This window comes from Schistocerca cancellata, chromosome 2 (genome assembly GCF_023864275.1).
Source record: "Schistocerca cancellata isolate TAMUIC-IGC-003103 chromosome 2, iqSchCanc2.1, whole genome shotgun sequence".
In the NCBI taxonomy this organism is placed as follows: Eukaryota; Metazoa; Arthropoda; class Insecta; order Orthoptera; family Acrididae; genus Schistocerca; species Schistocerca cancellata.
Window position 1 is genome coordinate 11,833,049 of NC_064627.1, and position 14,933 is coordinate 11,847,981.

General features: G+C 41.7%; 1 protein-coding gene across 2 annotated transcripts in view; it reads left to right on the forward strand.

Moving 5' to 3' along the window:
- The window catches only part of LOC126161305 (uncharacterized), an 847,447-nt gene that overhangs the window by 699,525 nt on the left and 132,989 nt on the right, over nt 1-14,933 (forward strand). For both annotated transcript variants that reach the window (XM_049917059.1, XM_049917060.1), the window contains one exon: nt 8,705-8,824. In XM_049917059.1, coding sequence (XP_049773016.1) covers nt 8,705-8,824 — 120 coding nt within the window. The remainder of the gene's footprint in view (nt 1-8,704; nt 8,825-14,933) is intronic.

Consider the following 14,933-nt stretch of genomic DNA (forward strand, 5'->3'; position numbering starts at 1 on the left):
AGATCAGTTTGGATTCTGTAGAAATATTGGAACACGTGAGGCAATACTGACCCTACGACTTATCTTGCGTTTGTAGACTTAGAGAAAGCTTTTGACAATGTTGACTGGAATACTCTCTTTCAGATTCTGAAGGTGGCAGGGGTAAAATACAGTGAGCGAAAGGCTATTTACAATTTGTACAGAAACCAAATGGCAGTTACAAGAGTCAAGGGACATGAAAGGGAAGCAGTGGTTGGGAAGGGAGTGAGACAGAGTTGTAGCCTCTCCCCGATTTTATTTAATCTGTATATTGAGCAAGCAATAAAGGAAATAAAATAAATGTTCAGAGTAGGAATTAAAATCCATGGAGAAGAAATAAAAACTTTGAGGTTCGCCGATGACATTGTAATTCTGTCAGAGACAGCAAAGGACTTGGAAGAGCAGTTGAATGGAATGGACAGTGTTTTGAAAGGCGGTTATAAGATGAACATCAACAAAAGCAAAACGAGGGTAATGTTATGTTGTCAGATTAAGTCTGGTGAAGCTGAGGGAATTAGATTAGGAAATGAGACACTTAAAGTAGTAAAGGAGTTTTGCTAGCAAAATAACTGATGATGGTCGAAGTAGAGAGGATATAAAATGTAGACTGACAATGGCAAGGAAAGCGTTTCTGAAGAAGAGAAATTTGTTAACATTGAGTATAGATTTAAATGTCAGGAAGTCATTTCTGAAAGTATTTGTATGGAGTGTAGCCTTGTATGGAAGTGAAACATGGACGATAAATAGTTTGGACAAGAAGAGAATAGAAACTTTCGAAATGTGGTGCTACAGAAGAATGCTGAAGATTAGATGGGTAGATCACATAACTAATAAGGAGGTATTGAATAGGATTGGGGAGAGGAGAAGTTTGTGGCACAACTTCACTAGAAGAAGGGATCGACTGGTAGGACATGTTCTGAGGCATCAAGCGATCACCAATTTAGCATTGGAGGGCAGCGTGGAGGGTAAAAATCGTAGAGGGAGACCAAGAGATGAATACACCAGTCAGATTCAGAAGGATGTAGGTTGCAGTAGGTACTGGGAGATGAAGAAGCTTACACAGGATAGAGTAGCATGGAGAGCTGCATCAAACCAGTCTCAGGACTGAAGACCACAACAAGAACAACGTGATATTTATGTTGTATCAATTGTTTCTAAAATGTCCGTAGATTAATAGTTTGTCTTAAAGCTGGAAAGGACAAGTAATCAGTTGAAACATTGTGTTACTTTAGTGGCATGATTTATTTATCAGACTACGTATTTGTTAGGTGCACACAAATGTATTTGTTTTCCTTCACATTAAGTAACTCGGCTTCAAGTTAATGATACCAAATTATCTTGTAAGATCCTCCCTATTATCCTCTCACTGGATATAATTCAGATCCTACTCCCATAGTCAGTTTGACAACATAAGTTCAAGAATATTTTTCCATATGTGTGACTTACAGTTTCAGGCCTTTCCCTTTCCCTCACAAACTTTTGTCTGTGTCAGTTTTTGCTGGAAACTGTGACACATTTTACTTGGCACCCAGAGTGCTGCTACTAATTGCGGTAAGTCCTGTATAGAAAGCCAAGTGGCAGCTTGTGTCGCTCATACCTCAAACTGGTCCTTCCTCCTCCGAATGTGCAGGCTGTGTTGCCATGTGTAGTTATCGAAATTTAGTCAGTGGTAGGATCCTGTACTGCTACGTTCACGAAAGATCTGCGAAGATCACATAAGTTGTTAATTAAGGATTATAGACTATATTTATTTTATCAGTTCCATCTCATTTGCCAGCAACATACTGACAATCCTACAGGGTAGTAAAAATCAAACTTGCCATAATCGTGCCAGAACTGTATAACCTGCTACTAAGCGCCGATAAGATCCTGGCAACACGTCTGCACGGCAAGTCCTTCTTGCGCTCACTGCTCCCCGACACTTGCTGCACGCTGGCGTGCGTCGAATTGGGCCCATTATTAACACCGGAAACGAACAGTAGTGTGCTCTTGGAGTTCTGTGACAGTATGTAATTTTGAGAACTGATCGAAATCCCACATAAACAGATACATGATCAAAAAAACAATACAAGTCTGGGACTTGTGATGTACAATGACAAAATAATCAATTTTTGGAATATAGTACAGGGTTATTCTAAATGATGGACCCATTTACAAAAATGTTTTTAAGTGCAAATCCTAAATGAACAAATGTTATACCAATGAAAAGAGGAAGTTTCAAAGATTTTGGCGGGTGGTGGCAGGTGGGTGGTGATGGTTTCAGAAGCGGCTGGTAGAGTTCGCGCAGCAATAGGACTGTCATTCTGTTTCACTGTCCATCGTCACTGGATCATTGCTGCCGTGTACTCAATAACAGCAGATACACTTTCGCACGTGTGGGATGAGTTAGACTAACGCATTGATATTTGCTGTGCAGCCAACGATGGCCACATTGAACATTTATAACATTTATCATATTTCTAATTATTAAAAATTAATTAATTATTAATTTTATTAAATTGATATCAAACTTTATTTAAAAAAAGTTTGGAACTTCCTCTTTTCATTGGTATAAAGGTTGTTCATTTTGGATTTGTGCTTGAATAAATACGAAGTTTTGAAAATGGGTCCATCATTTAGAATAATCCTGTATAATCGGACGAATAAAAAATCTAGTCACTGAGTGGCAGCAGGGGGAACCACATACAAAAGTAAAGAAAATGCTGGTGACTCCTTCTTCTGGAAGAAGAATTGAAGGGGAAAGTAGGAGGCTTAGAAAATGGTTGAGCTGGGAAAATCACACAGGGTCAGGGAGGCGGGGGGGGGGGGGGGGGGGGGGGGGGACTTGCTGAATGGGACTTACGAGACAAGAGCTGAAAACCTGAGAGCCTAAAGGTGGGGTAATAAGCAAGACAGAGATTACTGACAAAACATTGAGACAATATTATGAAAAGTATATAGTGCTACTCACCATATAGAGCAGATGTCGAGTCACAGACAGACAGCCTGACCACCGGGAGAGTGCAGTCGCACATGTGCGTGCACGTGTCTGTGTGTGTGTGTGTGTGTGTGTGTGTGTGTGTGTGTGTGAGAGAGAGAGAGAGAGAGAGAGAGAGAGAGAGAGAGAGAGAGAGAGCTGTGCTTGTGTTGCCTGCTTTAGAAGGAGGCCTTTTGGCCAAAAGCTCACATGTTCAGCAGTCTTTTGTTGTACCTGTCTGTGACTCAGTGTCTCCTCTATGTAGTGAGCAGCAATCTATCCTTTTCACAATATTGTCATTATTCCATACTGGATTTTCAACTGTTTGACAAAACACTATGCAAGTGTTAGTAAGAATCGAAAGCTAAGTGCATAATTTGTGGCAGACAGGTGGAGGTGAGGGTGAGGATGGGGAAATAAGGTCAGCAAATAAAAGATACAGAAAACTAAAAATGAGTGAAGAAAGGAATAGTTACTGAGAAGAAATGCTGATACCAAAGAAATTGATGTAAATTAAGTTTATTTGGGTGGCGAGAACTGAGGACGTATCATAACGTCTGTCCTGACCTGTGGAATTCAGAGAAACTGGTGTCAGAGGGAAGAATCCAGATGGCACTTGCGATGAAATAGACACTGAAATTGCAAATGTCATCACTCTGTCAAGTGCAGAGATAAGTACACGTGCACTTAACGCTCAATCCAAATGGTAATACTTGAAATTCGTAACTCCTGCCCCCACATATGAAGCCGGTATACTTCCGACTTTCTTCATGCATATTTATTTGCCAATATGAAAACCAGAGGTCAATTATAGTACAAAATTAAGCATTATGGAATTCCATAAGCTGTTCCTCTAAATTGCCTAGACATGTTCAGCCTGGTACAAGAATCTTATTAATGTTACGTGCCTCGAGGACCGAACGCGCCTTGCCATCTGGCTTACTCACAGCTAAGATAGGGCTATAATAATGGGAAAATGATGGTTGTATTATGTCCCATTCAAGCATTGTGTTAATCTCTTTTTTTACTGCTTCCCTCTTTGTCCATGGTATAGGGTATGAGGTAGAACAAAAAGTTTCTAGAGGATGTTGTTGTTGTTGTTGACTGAAGACCTTCAGTCCTGAGACTGGTTTGATGCAGCTCTCCATGCTACTCTATCCTGTGCAAGCTTCTTCATCTCCCAGTACTTACTGCAACCTACATCCTTCTGAATCTGCTTAGTGTATTCATCTCTTGGTCTCTCCCTATGATTTTTACCCTCCATGATGCCCGCCAATGCTAAATTTGTGATCCCGCGATGCTTCAGAACATGTCCTACTAGCTGGTCCTTTCTTCTTGCCAAGTTGTGCTACAAACTCCTCTTCTCCCCAATTCTATTCAATACTCCTCATTAGTTACATGGTCTACCCATCTAATCTTCAGTGTTCTTCTGTAGCACCACATTTCGAAAGCTTCTATTCTCTTCTTGTCCAGACTATTTATCGTCCATGCTTCACTTCCATACATGGCTACACTCCATACAAACACTTTCGGAAACGACTCCCTGATACTTAAATCTATAATCGATGTTAACAAATTTCTCTTCCTCAGAAACGCTTTCCTTGTGCAATTGCCAGTCTACATTTTATATCCTCTCTACTTCAACTATCATCAGTTATTTTGCTCCCCAAATAGCAAAACTCCTTTACTGCTTTAAGTGTCTCATTTCCTAAACTAATTTTCTCAGCATCATCCAACTTAATTCAACTACATTCCATTATCCTCATTTAGCTTTTGTTGGTGTTCATCTTATATCCTCCTTTCCACCAAGACACTGTCCATTCTGTTCAACTACTCTTCCAGGTCCTTTGCTATCTCTGGCAGAATTACAATGTCATTGGCGAACCTCAAAGTTTTTATTTCTTCTCCATGGATTTTAATACCTACTCCGAATTTTTCTTTTGTTACCTTTACTGCTTGCTCAATATACTGATTGAATAACATCGGGGAGAGGGCACAACCCTGTCTCACTCCCTTCCCAACCGCTGTTTCCCTTTCATGCCCCTCGACTCTTATAACTGCCATCTGGTTTCTGTACAAATTGTAAATGGCCTTTTGTCTCCTGTATTTTACCCCTGCCACCTTAAGAATTTGAAGGAGAGTAATCCAGTCAACATTGTCAAACACTTTGTCTAAGTCTACAAATGCTAGAAATGTAGGTTTGCCATTTTCTAAGATAAGTAGGGTTAGTATTGCCTCACGTGTTCCATCATTTCTGCGGAATCCAAACTGATCTTCGCCGAGGTCGGCTTCTACCAGTTTTTCCATTCGCCTGTAAAGAATTCGTGTTAGTATTTTGCAACTGTGACTTATTAAACTGATAGTTCGGTAATTTTCACATCTGTCAACACCTGCTTTCTTTGGGATTGGAATTATTCTATTCTTCTTGAAGTCTGGGGGTATTTTGCCTGTCTCATACATCTTGCTCACCAGACGGTAGAATTTTGTCAGGACTGGCTCTCCCAAGGCCGTCAGTAGTTCCAGTCAAATGTTGTCTACACCTGGGGCCTTGTTTCGGAGCTCTGTCAAACTCTTCATGCAGTATCTTATCTCCCATTTCATCTTCATCTACATCCTCTTCCATTTCCATAGTATTATCCTCAAATACATCACCCTTGTATAGACCCTCTATATACTCCTTCCACATTTTGGCTTTCCCTTCTTTGCTTAGAACTGGGTTTCCATCTGAGCTCTTGATATTCATACAAGTTGTTCTCTTTTCTCCAAAGATCTCTTTAATTTTCCTGTAGGCAGTATCTATCTTACCACTAGTGAGATAAGCCTCTACATCCTTACATTTGTCCTCTAGCCAACCCTGCTTAGCCATTTTGCGCTTCCTGTTGATCTCATGTTTGAGATGTTTGTATTCCTTTTTGCCTGCTTCATTTAATGCGTTTTTATATTTTCTCCTTTCATCAATTAAATTCAATATTTCTTCTGTTACCCAAGGATTTCTACCATCCCTTGTCTTTTTACCTACTTGATCCTCTGCCGCCTTCACTACTTCATTCCTCAGAGCTATTCATTCTTCTTCTACTGTATTTCTTTCCCCCATTCTTTTCAATTGTTCCCTTATGCTCTCCCTGAAACTCTGTACAACCTCTGGTTTAGTCAGTTTATCCAAGTCCCATCTCCCTTCGTGTTTATTTATTTACATTTTTTACATGTAGGCCAAGCTGATGTCTTTTGCAAACTCATACATATTTTGAGTAGATTACTATTGACAGCACTTACATACAATAATAGTATTAGTATTATAAATATATTACGTGTTACAAGAAGGGGCAAGTAGGTTAGAATTCACTGAGTGAATATAAATATTTATTTATTAAGAAGGCTTTTAACTTCCTTTGGAACAGATTTGTCTCACAATTTTTCAAAGCTTGTGGCAGCAAACAAAAAAATAATTAATGCAGCGGAAAAATTTTACATATTTCATGTATTCGAATTACTTCAGTTATCTGTACCTGGTACCATCCTTATAACAGTCACAAGTTATACTGGTGTCTAAGTGCTTGTGCCCTAAGAAGGTGTGAATAACATGAATTATTTTGAAGTAGCTGGGTGACAGATTCTTTCACCAGCAGCAAATTGTGCATCTAAGTTTTCACCTCCACATTCTTTCATCACAATTACCAATGTAACAGTCTAAATTCATTGATATATTAACTCTCCTTTGAACAGATTGATATTTACCTCTTCTTTTTTGAAGAAGAAGATGCAGCATCCAGCTCCATGAAAAAGAATGCAGTATAATACAGTTATAAATAATGTCACCATTTGTTTGGAAGGTTGCAGTCTCCGGTGTAATCTTTTCAGGATGAAGCAGTTCAGAAATGAAAGAAACTCCCTCCCCTTTCAGAAGATGTATTGTAAGAGCTTTCACACGAATATATATAAGTGGTTGTATGACATATATGCGATAGGTCCACCCAGAATCACAGACAGGAAGAGAGGTATAGTTGAAGAGTGAAAAATCTTTATATCGGCTTAAGCAAACATTAGAAAACAGATTTGTGTTCATCTTTCTTTTTGTATATGTCTCTTTTTGCTGCAAACTCGTTTATATTTCATCTTTGCTATGCACAGTGTTGCGATACTTATTAGACATATACTTTATGGCTAAATCGAATAAGTTGTATCGTATTTTCTGTGAGTTTAATAAACCCAACAGATACACATGACAGAGACTTTAGTCATCAGTAATATATTTTCATTCACTATTTAGAACAGTCTGTCAATGGTGGGGTAAATTTTCAGTTCTGCAACTGTAGAAATCACACGGTTTTGAGGCAAAGAAGTCGTCGAGCCGTGTGTGGAGCACATTTCTATCTGGAAAGGCAGTTCCTTGGAGGTTGTGCTATAGAGAGTGGAAAAGATAAAATCTGAGGGTGCAAGATCAGATGAATAAGGTGGGTGTGGAATGAGTTCCCATCCCAACTCGTGTATAGTGTTTTTCTGTCAGTGTAGCATAGTGTGGGCAGGCATTATCACGGAGTAGCATCACTTCACTCAGTTTGCCCGGTTGTTGTTCTCGGACTGAGTTTGTGGGACCTCTCAGTTGTACGGATATGTGCAGGTCTTTGTACGGGGAATTGCTGTTTTCTTTGTGCTCAGCCAATCCTTTTTTCCTTACGTTAGCATAAAGATGCCGTTTCTTATGACCGTTAATGATACAGGATAGGAATGGTCAGTGTTGTTGATGACAAGCAAGCAGAGATGTACACATGTCCACCCACTGATGCTTGTGGTTGTCATTTAGAGTATACACCCAGTTTATGCGCCTTCCCCAATGCACGGAGGATGGAGATGTCGTGCATCGGAGGAATGATTACAGCTCATCACATTTGTCAGTTCTCGAGTACACAGATGTGGATCATTGTGGATTAAAGCATTCAAACAATCTTTGTCGAACCTCAGATGTCTTCCTGAACGTGCAGAGTCACTAACATCAAAACGATACTCCTTAAAATGAGAGAACAGTTTTCTTGCCGTGCTCTGCCCAGTGACGATGGACTAATTACTGCCACAGAACTTGGTCCTGGACTTGGAATGCCATGTTCTTTTTTGGTGTAAGTTCAGATTTCCAGTCCACTGTGTAACACCATATTGTTTACTCGAGATAAGGCTTTGACAATGAATGATCATATATTCTTGTAAAATACTAGACAGAATTGTTACAGAAGTGTGTAATATTATCTTGAGTTCAACATAGGTGAAAATAATTTAAAATAAGACTACAAAAAAATTAAATTTGAAATTATTATTCTCTGACTATTCATTTACATTATCTCATATAAATTATGTCAATTAAAATGGAATAAAGTAGTAATAAAATACTTACAAAGAGCCTCTCCTCTGAAAACATGCTTTCTTCTGTCAGCCATTTATATGCTGCCTGGCAACAATGTAATTCAACACAAAGATGACGAACTGTTGTTGCACAAGGTGCTGTCATCTATGAACTTCCTTCAAAACCACTTTTCAGTGTTGCCAACACGATACGAGCTCGAGGAAAAAAGTTTCAATTAATGCTATGTGTTATGTTCCCCGTAGGGGATACCAGGACCGAGGACATTAAGTGGTTGTCCAATAAGAAAATAGATACAGATATAGATATCTCAATGAAGTATCTCTTCCACATGCACGCATTATTGCCTCACTCTAATTATTCTTTTCTCTATTTAACAGGCTCATTTCATTGAAGAATGCCAGTGGAGTGCACACGAGGAAGCACTGGCCCTCTGCAGCCAGCAAAATCTCCACCAGACTGTTTACTTCCTCAACAGAGACTTGAGCTTCATGCGTGATGTAAGTACCACTCAGATTCTTTACAAAACTGTGTATAATTTTTAGTAATGTTACCCAGTAGTATAAGTACAATAATACAGAACAATTTTGTTTCGGTTACCAATGAAATGTACACTGAGGTGACAAAAATCACGGGATAATGATACGCATGTATACAGACAGCTGTAGTATTGTATACACGTGGCATAAAAGGGGCTGTGCATCGGTGGAGCTGTCATTTTTAAGCAGGTGATTCCTCCGAAAAGCTTTCTGACAAAATTACGGCCGCATGACAGGAATTGACAGACTTCATATGTCGAAGCTAAATGTGTGGGACATTCCGTTTCGGAAATTGTTAGGGAATTCAATATTCAGAGTTCCATTGACTGGAAATGTTTACATTCACCTACTTGAAGACCATTTGCAGTGATTCATTTTCCCAAACGACTGTGGAATTTTTGTGGATGACAACCTGTCATGTCACTGGGTCAAAATTGTTTGCAATTGGTTTGAAGATCATTCTGGACCGTTCAAGCAAGCGATTTGCCACCCAGATTGCCTGATATAAATCCCATTGTACATTTGCAGGTCTTTTGTGCACAAAATTTTGCACCGGCAACATTTTGCAGTTGTGGAGGCTGTAGAGGCAGCATAGCAGGGGTCTTGCAACAACTTGCATCTGGGAGTAGCTGCACGACACTGGGCAAAAGGGTGTCCAACACGATACTCAGAGGAGTCCCCTGACTTTTGTCGCCTCACTGTGTAGTAACTGAGGTTCTCAGTGATATATTGCAGAGAGCAGCATGAATATTGGCTTAGTTTGTCATTCAATATTTTGACTTTCATTCTTAGTCTTGTGTCAGTCTCTTCATCTTGGCATTCACATTCTAGCCAATTTCATCAGTTATATTACCGAGAGGGCTCAAATTTTTGCAAGTATGTTTGTGGCAATGAAGGGGGGCTGAGTTGAGTCATTGTGGGATTTCTTCTTGTACAGTGCCCCTGTTCTATTTTTCAAACTATTTGTTTTCCTGGGGCTCAACCTTCATTATATGCCCAATTTACTATCGCTTTGATTGTACGTCCGGTCTCAGCCTTCGGACAGTCAATATTTTACTTTTTTAGTAAACAGTGCACTTATTTTGGTTTATTCGTGAATGGCACTTGCTATATGGTTTGACCTCCACTTAATTTACAGTTCCTTTTCAGGAGTCTGGCCTTTGTGGGGAAGGTCATTCAATATCCAGCACAGTAACCGGTCCATTTGGGGCCAGGTCGTACAGTAGTGACCTCCCGACTTCACAGGTCGCACACTGCTGGTGCCTGCACTGCTTCTCTCCCCCCACAACTGTCGAGAAGTTTATGTCTGTCCCATTTGGGACACGGGGACTTCTGACGACGACATACGTTCCGGGTGGCCACCGCGTAGGAGGGGTGACACCCGCGGGGAGAGGCCCAGTTTGGAGTGAGTGGTTCTGTGACAGATTGCTTTTAGTGAAGAAATTTAAACTGAATCCTCTCATTGGCTGTACGGCCCCAGCAGTCTCATGAGAGTGATAGACCCACTGCATTGCTGAAGGGTAAAACTGCAATACGTTTCCCCATTTAATATGTATTGAGATAAGAACTGACCTGTCAAACGAGGAGATCTGTACAGTGAGTGATGGTGTGTCCTTAAATGTTGAGCCATTACATTTTGTGGAGGAAATTAAAGATGAGGAAGGTAAGTGCACTCCTATAAACAAAATGTGAAATGGATCTGCACTAATTAAAAAGCCTCCCTCTGTCAGTCACGGCCACAGTTCAGTGTTACTAATTTGGTGACCTCCTAGTCTCAGTAGTGCATCACGAGAACATCAGTTGAGGGTATAATCCTTCGCGAGTAACTGACATTTCAGATAGATGAGGAATTACGTGCTAAACTGGAACGATGTGGAGTCCATTTTATCTGTCGAGTTCAACGTGAACCCAAAGACGGTGACGTAGATATTGTAGGCAGGACGCAGCACGTTATCTCGGATGAAGAGTCACAGACACGTGTGGAAGTAGTAGTAACCTCAAACTTTTGAAAATGATGCAGTGCTCAGTAATGTAGCTGTAACCAAAAAAGCTAAGCAGATGTCTGGACAGATCTCAATAAAATTTCAGAGTGGTATAATGATTGACAAATTGCTTTAAATGTACAGAAAAGTGGATTTGTGCACACCATAAATTGCAGAAAAAACTACAATATGACTGAGTACCAAATGAAACTAGTCAGCTTGTACAAATACCTGTGTGTAGCAGTTTGTGGGGATACGTAACAGAGAATAATCGCAGAGGCTCAGTTACGGGTAAAGTGACCGGGCGACTTCAGTTCACCAGTAGGATGCCGGGAAAATGCAGTCATTCTAAAAAGGAAATTGCTTATGAAACATGTGTGTGGCCAATTCTAGAATACCAGTCTAGCAAATGGGAGTTTTACCGGAGTGAACTAATTGGGGATATTGAAATTATACAAAGAAGAGCAGCACAAATAGGTACAGGTTTATCTGATTCACAGAAGAGTGTCACAGAAGTGTTGAAAAACTTGAATTGGCAGTCACTGAAGACAGATGCCTGAAAAAGCCTACCTATAACATTTCAAGTGAAAAATCTAGAAAATCTAGGAACATCCACCAGCCCCTCAGTAATGCTCCTCTAGTGACCGCAATGACAATATTAGACCAATTTGCAGAACACAGAGGGGCACTTAATAAAAGTTGTCCTTCCTGCACCATTCCAGTTACAGATGGAACAAGAAGACACCCTACTTTCTGAAATAATGGAAAGTGCCCTCTGCCACACACTTCACAGTGGTTTGCAGAGTATGGAAATAGATATAGACACAATGATACAAATTTTTAGTTCTTGTGGTTGCTGAAGATATTGTATAAATTTTTGGAGGAGTCAGCTAGTATCCACCAATGAACTGAAGTACTACTATTATGTCAGTACACCTTCAGAACGAAATATGGCAGGGATTCTGCACGGCAAGCCTTCGTCATATTTCTGGAGGTGCACTGTCCAACAAAAAGTAAGCGGATAGCTAATTGTCGACATAAGTACAGGTCGTCTCCACCTTTCACCTTTATGACAGCTCGAACTCTGCCAGGGACACTTTTGATGAAGTGTCCGAATGTCTGTGGAGGAATGGCAGCCATTCTTCCTCGTGAGCCGTAACCAGAGAAGTTAAGTGTCGGACACCAGAGTCCGAAGTGAAGTCGGCATCCCGACTCGTCCCGAATGTGTTCTGTCAGGTTCGCGTCTGGAGTCCCGGTGGTCCAGTCTGTTTCACTTCGGGAGTGTTATCGTTCACAGTCTGTCACCTTACGAGTGCTGCTTTATGACAGTATGTGCTGTCTTCAGATTCTTCCTTTACTGTATTTAGTACATAGTGCCACAAAATTTATTTGCGTCATTCTGCATTTAGTGTTTTCTCGAGTGCGATTAGGTTGCCACACCCTAAACGCAAAAAATTTCCCTTACTGTAACTCCACTTCCTGCATACTTCACTGCCAGCACTACACCTGACAGTATTCACCAAATCCAATCCTCCTGTGAGATTACCACAGTGTGCAGTGTGATCCACCTCTCTGAATCACTCATTTACAGCGCCTCGTGTCTGACAGCGTCACGACGCATCGGGTCGGCTTCAGAAGTGGGAAACTGCTTTTTACCTCCCTGTGCACAGTTGTTCTGCTAGGTGGACTGCTGGTGGCACTCTGGAACTCGCGAGTGATTCCTTCCACCGATTTTGTGCGACATTCTACGAGCACCCTTTGCAGTGCATCAGTAGAGGGGTTACGTGAATAGTCTTGACTTAGCTGTTGTCAGTTTTCTGTGTTCCCATTTCACAGTCACATCACTGACAGTCAACTTGGGCAGTTTTAGAAGAGTTGAAATGTCCCTGACAGACTCATTACTCGGGTAACATTTTTAGGTGTCACCGAGGGACCCACTGCGCTATTACTGCTCATCTACTGACAAAACGGTGCTCCCCATCTCCTTTTATACTGCCAGGTCCAGCTCTTGTGACATTTAGTGTCCAGCTCATTAAATACTTTCTTCGTCTTTCGTTTTCCTATCAGTAGCTGTTTAGGTCTCGGTAAAGCTACCGTCGACTCCAGAGGTCGCTTTCAACTGTACGGTGCTTTACTAGACACTGTCCCGTGGGAGTCAGTGTCACTCGCCTCCATTCTACTAGTGCACTGATTTACCCAGCCAATTATTGGAAGATACACATTTTAAAGAAGAATCTGGAATGTGGTGCAACTGAACATTTTTCCACGTATTCAGTTAGGTGAAAGTTAAAATGTAAGAACCGACTGGATTTGTCAACTGAAACCTGTGGATTTCTGATGGGACACTCACACTCTTGGCCTTCGAGTCATACGTCTTTATCTTACCTGTACTATTATTTTTCATCACATCTAGATTGCATTAGTCTAGTTTCAGTTTAGCTGTTTCTACTGGGCAATTTTTGATTCTCGACGGTACTCTCTTCTGTTCTACTGGATCTCTTATCATTTGAGATGTTGGATGACTTTTTGTGTAATCCTTACTAGCCTTGTGTCTTTCTTTGTCTCCTTTCCATTTTCTACTTAAAAAGTGCATTTCTGAGAATTCGTATTCCCATCAGCAGTTCTTGAAATTTGTGTTTAATGCTGTCTAATATGTGAAAGCTTTCTTTTCTCTATTTAAGTGCTTTAGCAACAAATGGTATTTATTAGCAAATTTTACGGCATGTGAGGATATTAACTCCACAGTCTGTGTCGGACTTCTGCAGGTTACTTAGTCATTATCATCATAAATAATGCTTACTGCTCATTTTTGTCTAATAAACACTTTACTGACTCTCAATAGTTAGCATTCGATTTTTCATAATGAAAGTGTGAATAAGCATACGTGCAGTCACATTAACTTCGCTCTGTGCATCCCGTGATGCTATTAATAGTGTTCCATAGATTTCGTGTTTGTTTTGAATACAGTCAGAGAGAGTCCCTTTAGTCAACCATAGTGCCAGTAGTGCTAGTGTTTGTTTTCAATACAGTCCAGAGACAGGTAGTGCTATTTTCATTGTTTTCTACAAGAAGTGGCTAGCAACCACAGTTTAGTGAATAAACAGCCGCCTTTAGTGAATTAGCAGTCTAGTTAAAGGTTGATTAACTCTCTTCAGTAAATTGATTTCTTAGGATGGATAGGATGTGTGACTGCTGTGTACGGACGCAGGAGGAGCTGGCCACTGTTCGCGAACAGCTGAGCGTGTTGATGGCCATGGTCAGCCGTCTTCAGGCTGCTGCCTCAGAGTGTAGCGGCAGTGGGGAGTCTGGTGCGTCGCAAGGTACACCCCAGGTGTTACATGCTTCACCCACTGTCCCTGCTGTCGAGACATCTTCGCGGGTACCGGGCGCGGTTGGGCCACCCTCTCCCCAAGGGGAGTGGCGGGTTCAGCGGCGTTCACGGCGCACGAGGCGGAGGGTCAATGTGGAGGCTGGCCGTGTGGCATCGCCCGCTCTGCCTGCGAGTAGACATGTGGCTGCTCCTTCAGCAAAGTCCGAGCAGGCACACGGGGGGAGGGGTTTATTAGTTATTGGGAGCTCCAACGTTAGGCGGGTGATGGAGTCCCTTAGGGAAATAGCGGGAAGGTCGGGGAAGAAGGCCAGTGTTCACTCTGTCTGCTTGCCGGGGGGTCTCATCCGAGATGTGGAGGAGGCCCTACCGGCGGCGATAGAGAGCACTGGGTGCACTCGACTGCAAATTGTTGCTCATGTCGGCACCAATGACTCCTGCCGTCTGGGTTCAGAGGTCATCCTCAGTTCGTACAGGCGGTTGGCGGAATTGGTGAAGGCGGAAAGCCTCGCTCGCGGGGTGAAATCAGAGCTAACTATTTGCAGTATCGTTCCCAGAACCGATCGCGGTCCTCTGGTTTGGAGCCGAGTGGAAGGCTTAAACCAGAGGCTCAGACGATTCTGCGGAGATCTGGGGTGCAAATTTCTCGACCTCCGCTATCGGGTGGAGAAATGTAGGGTCCCCCTGAATAGGTCAGGCGTGCACTACACGCCGGAAGCGGCTACAAGGGTAGCGGAGTACGTGTGGAGTGCACATGGGG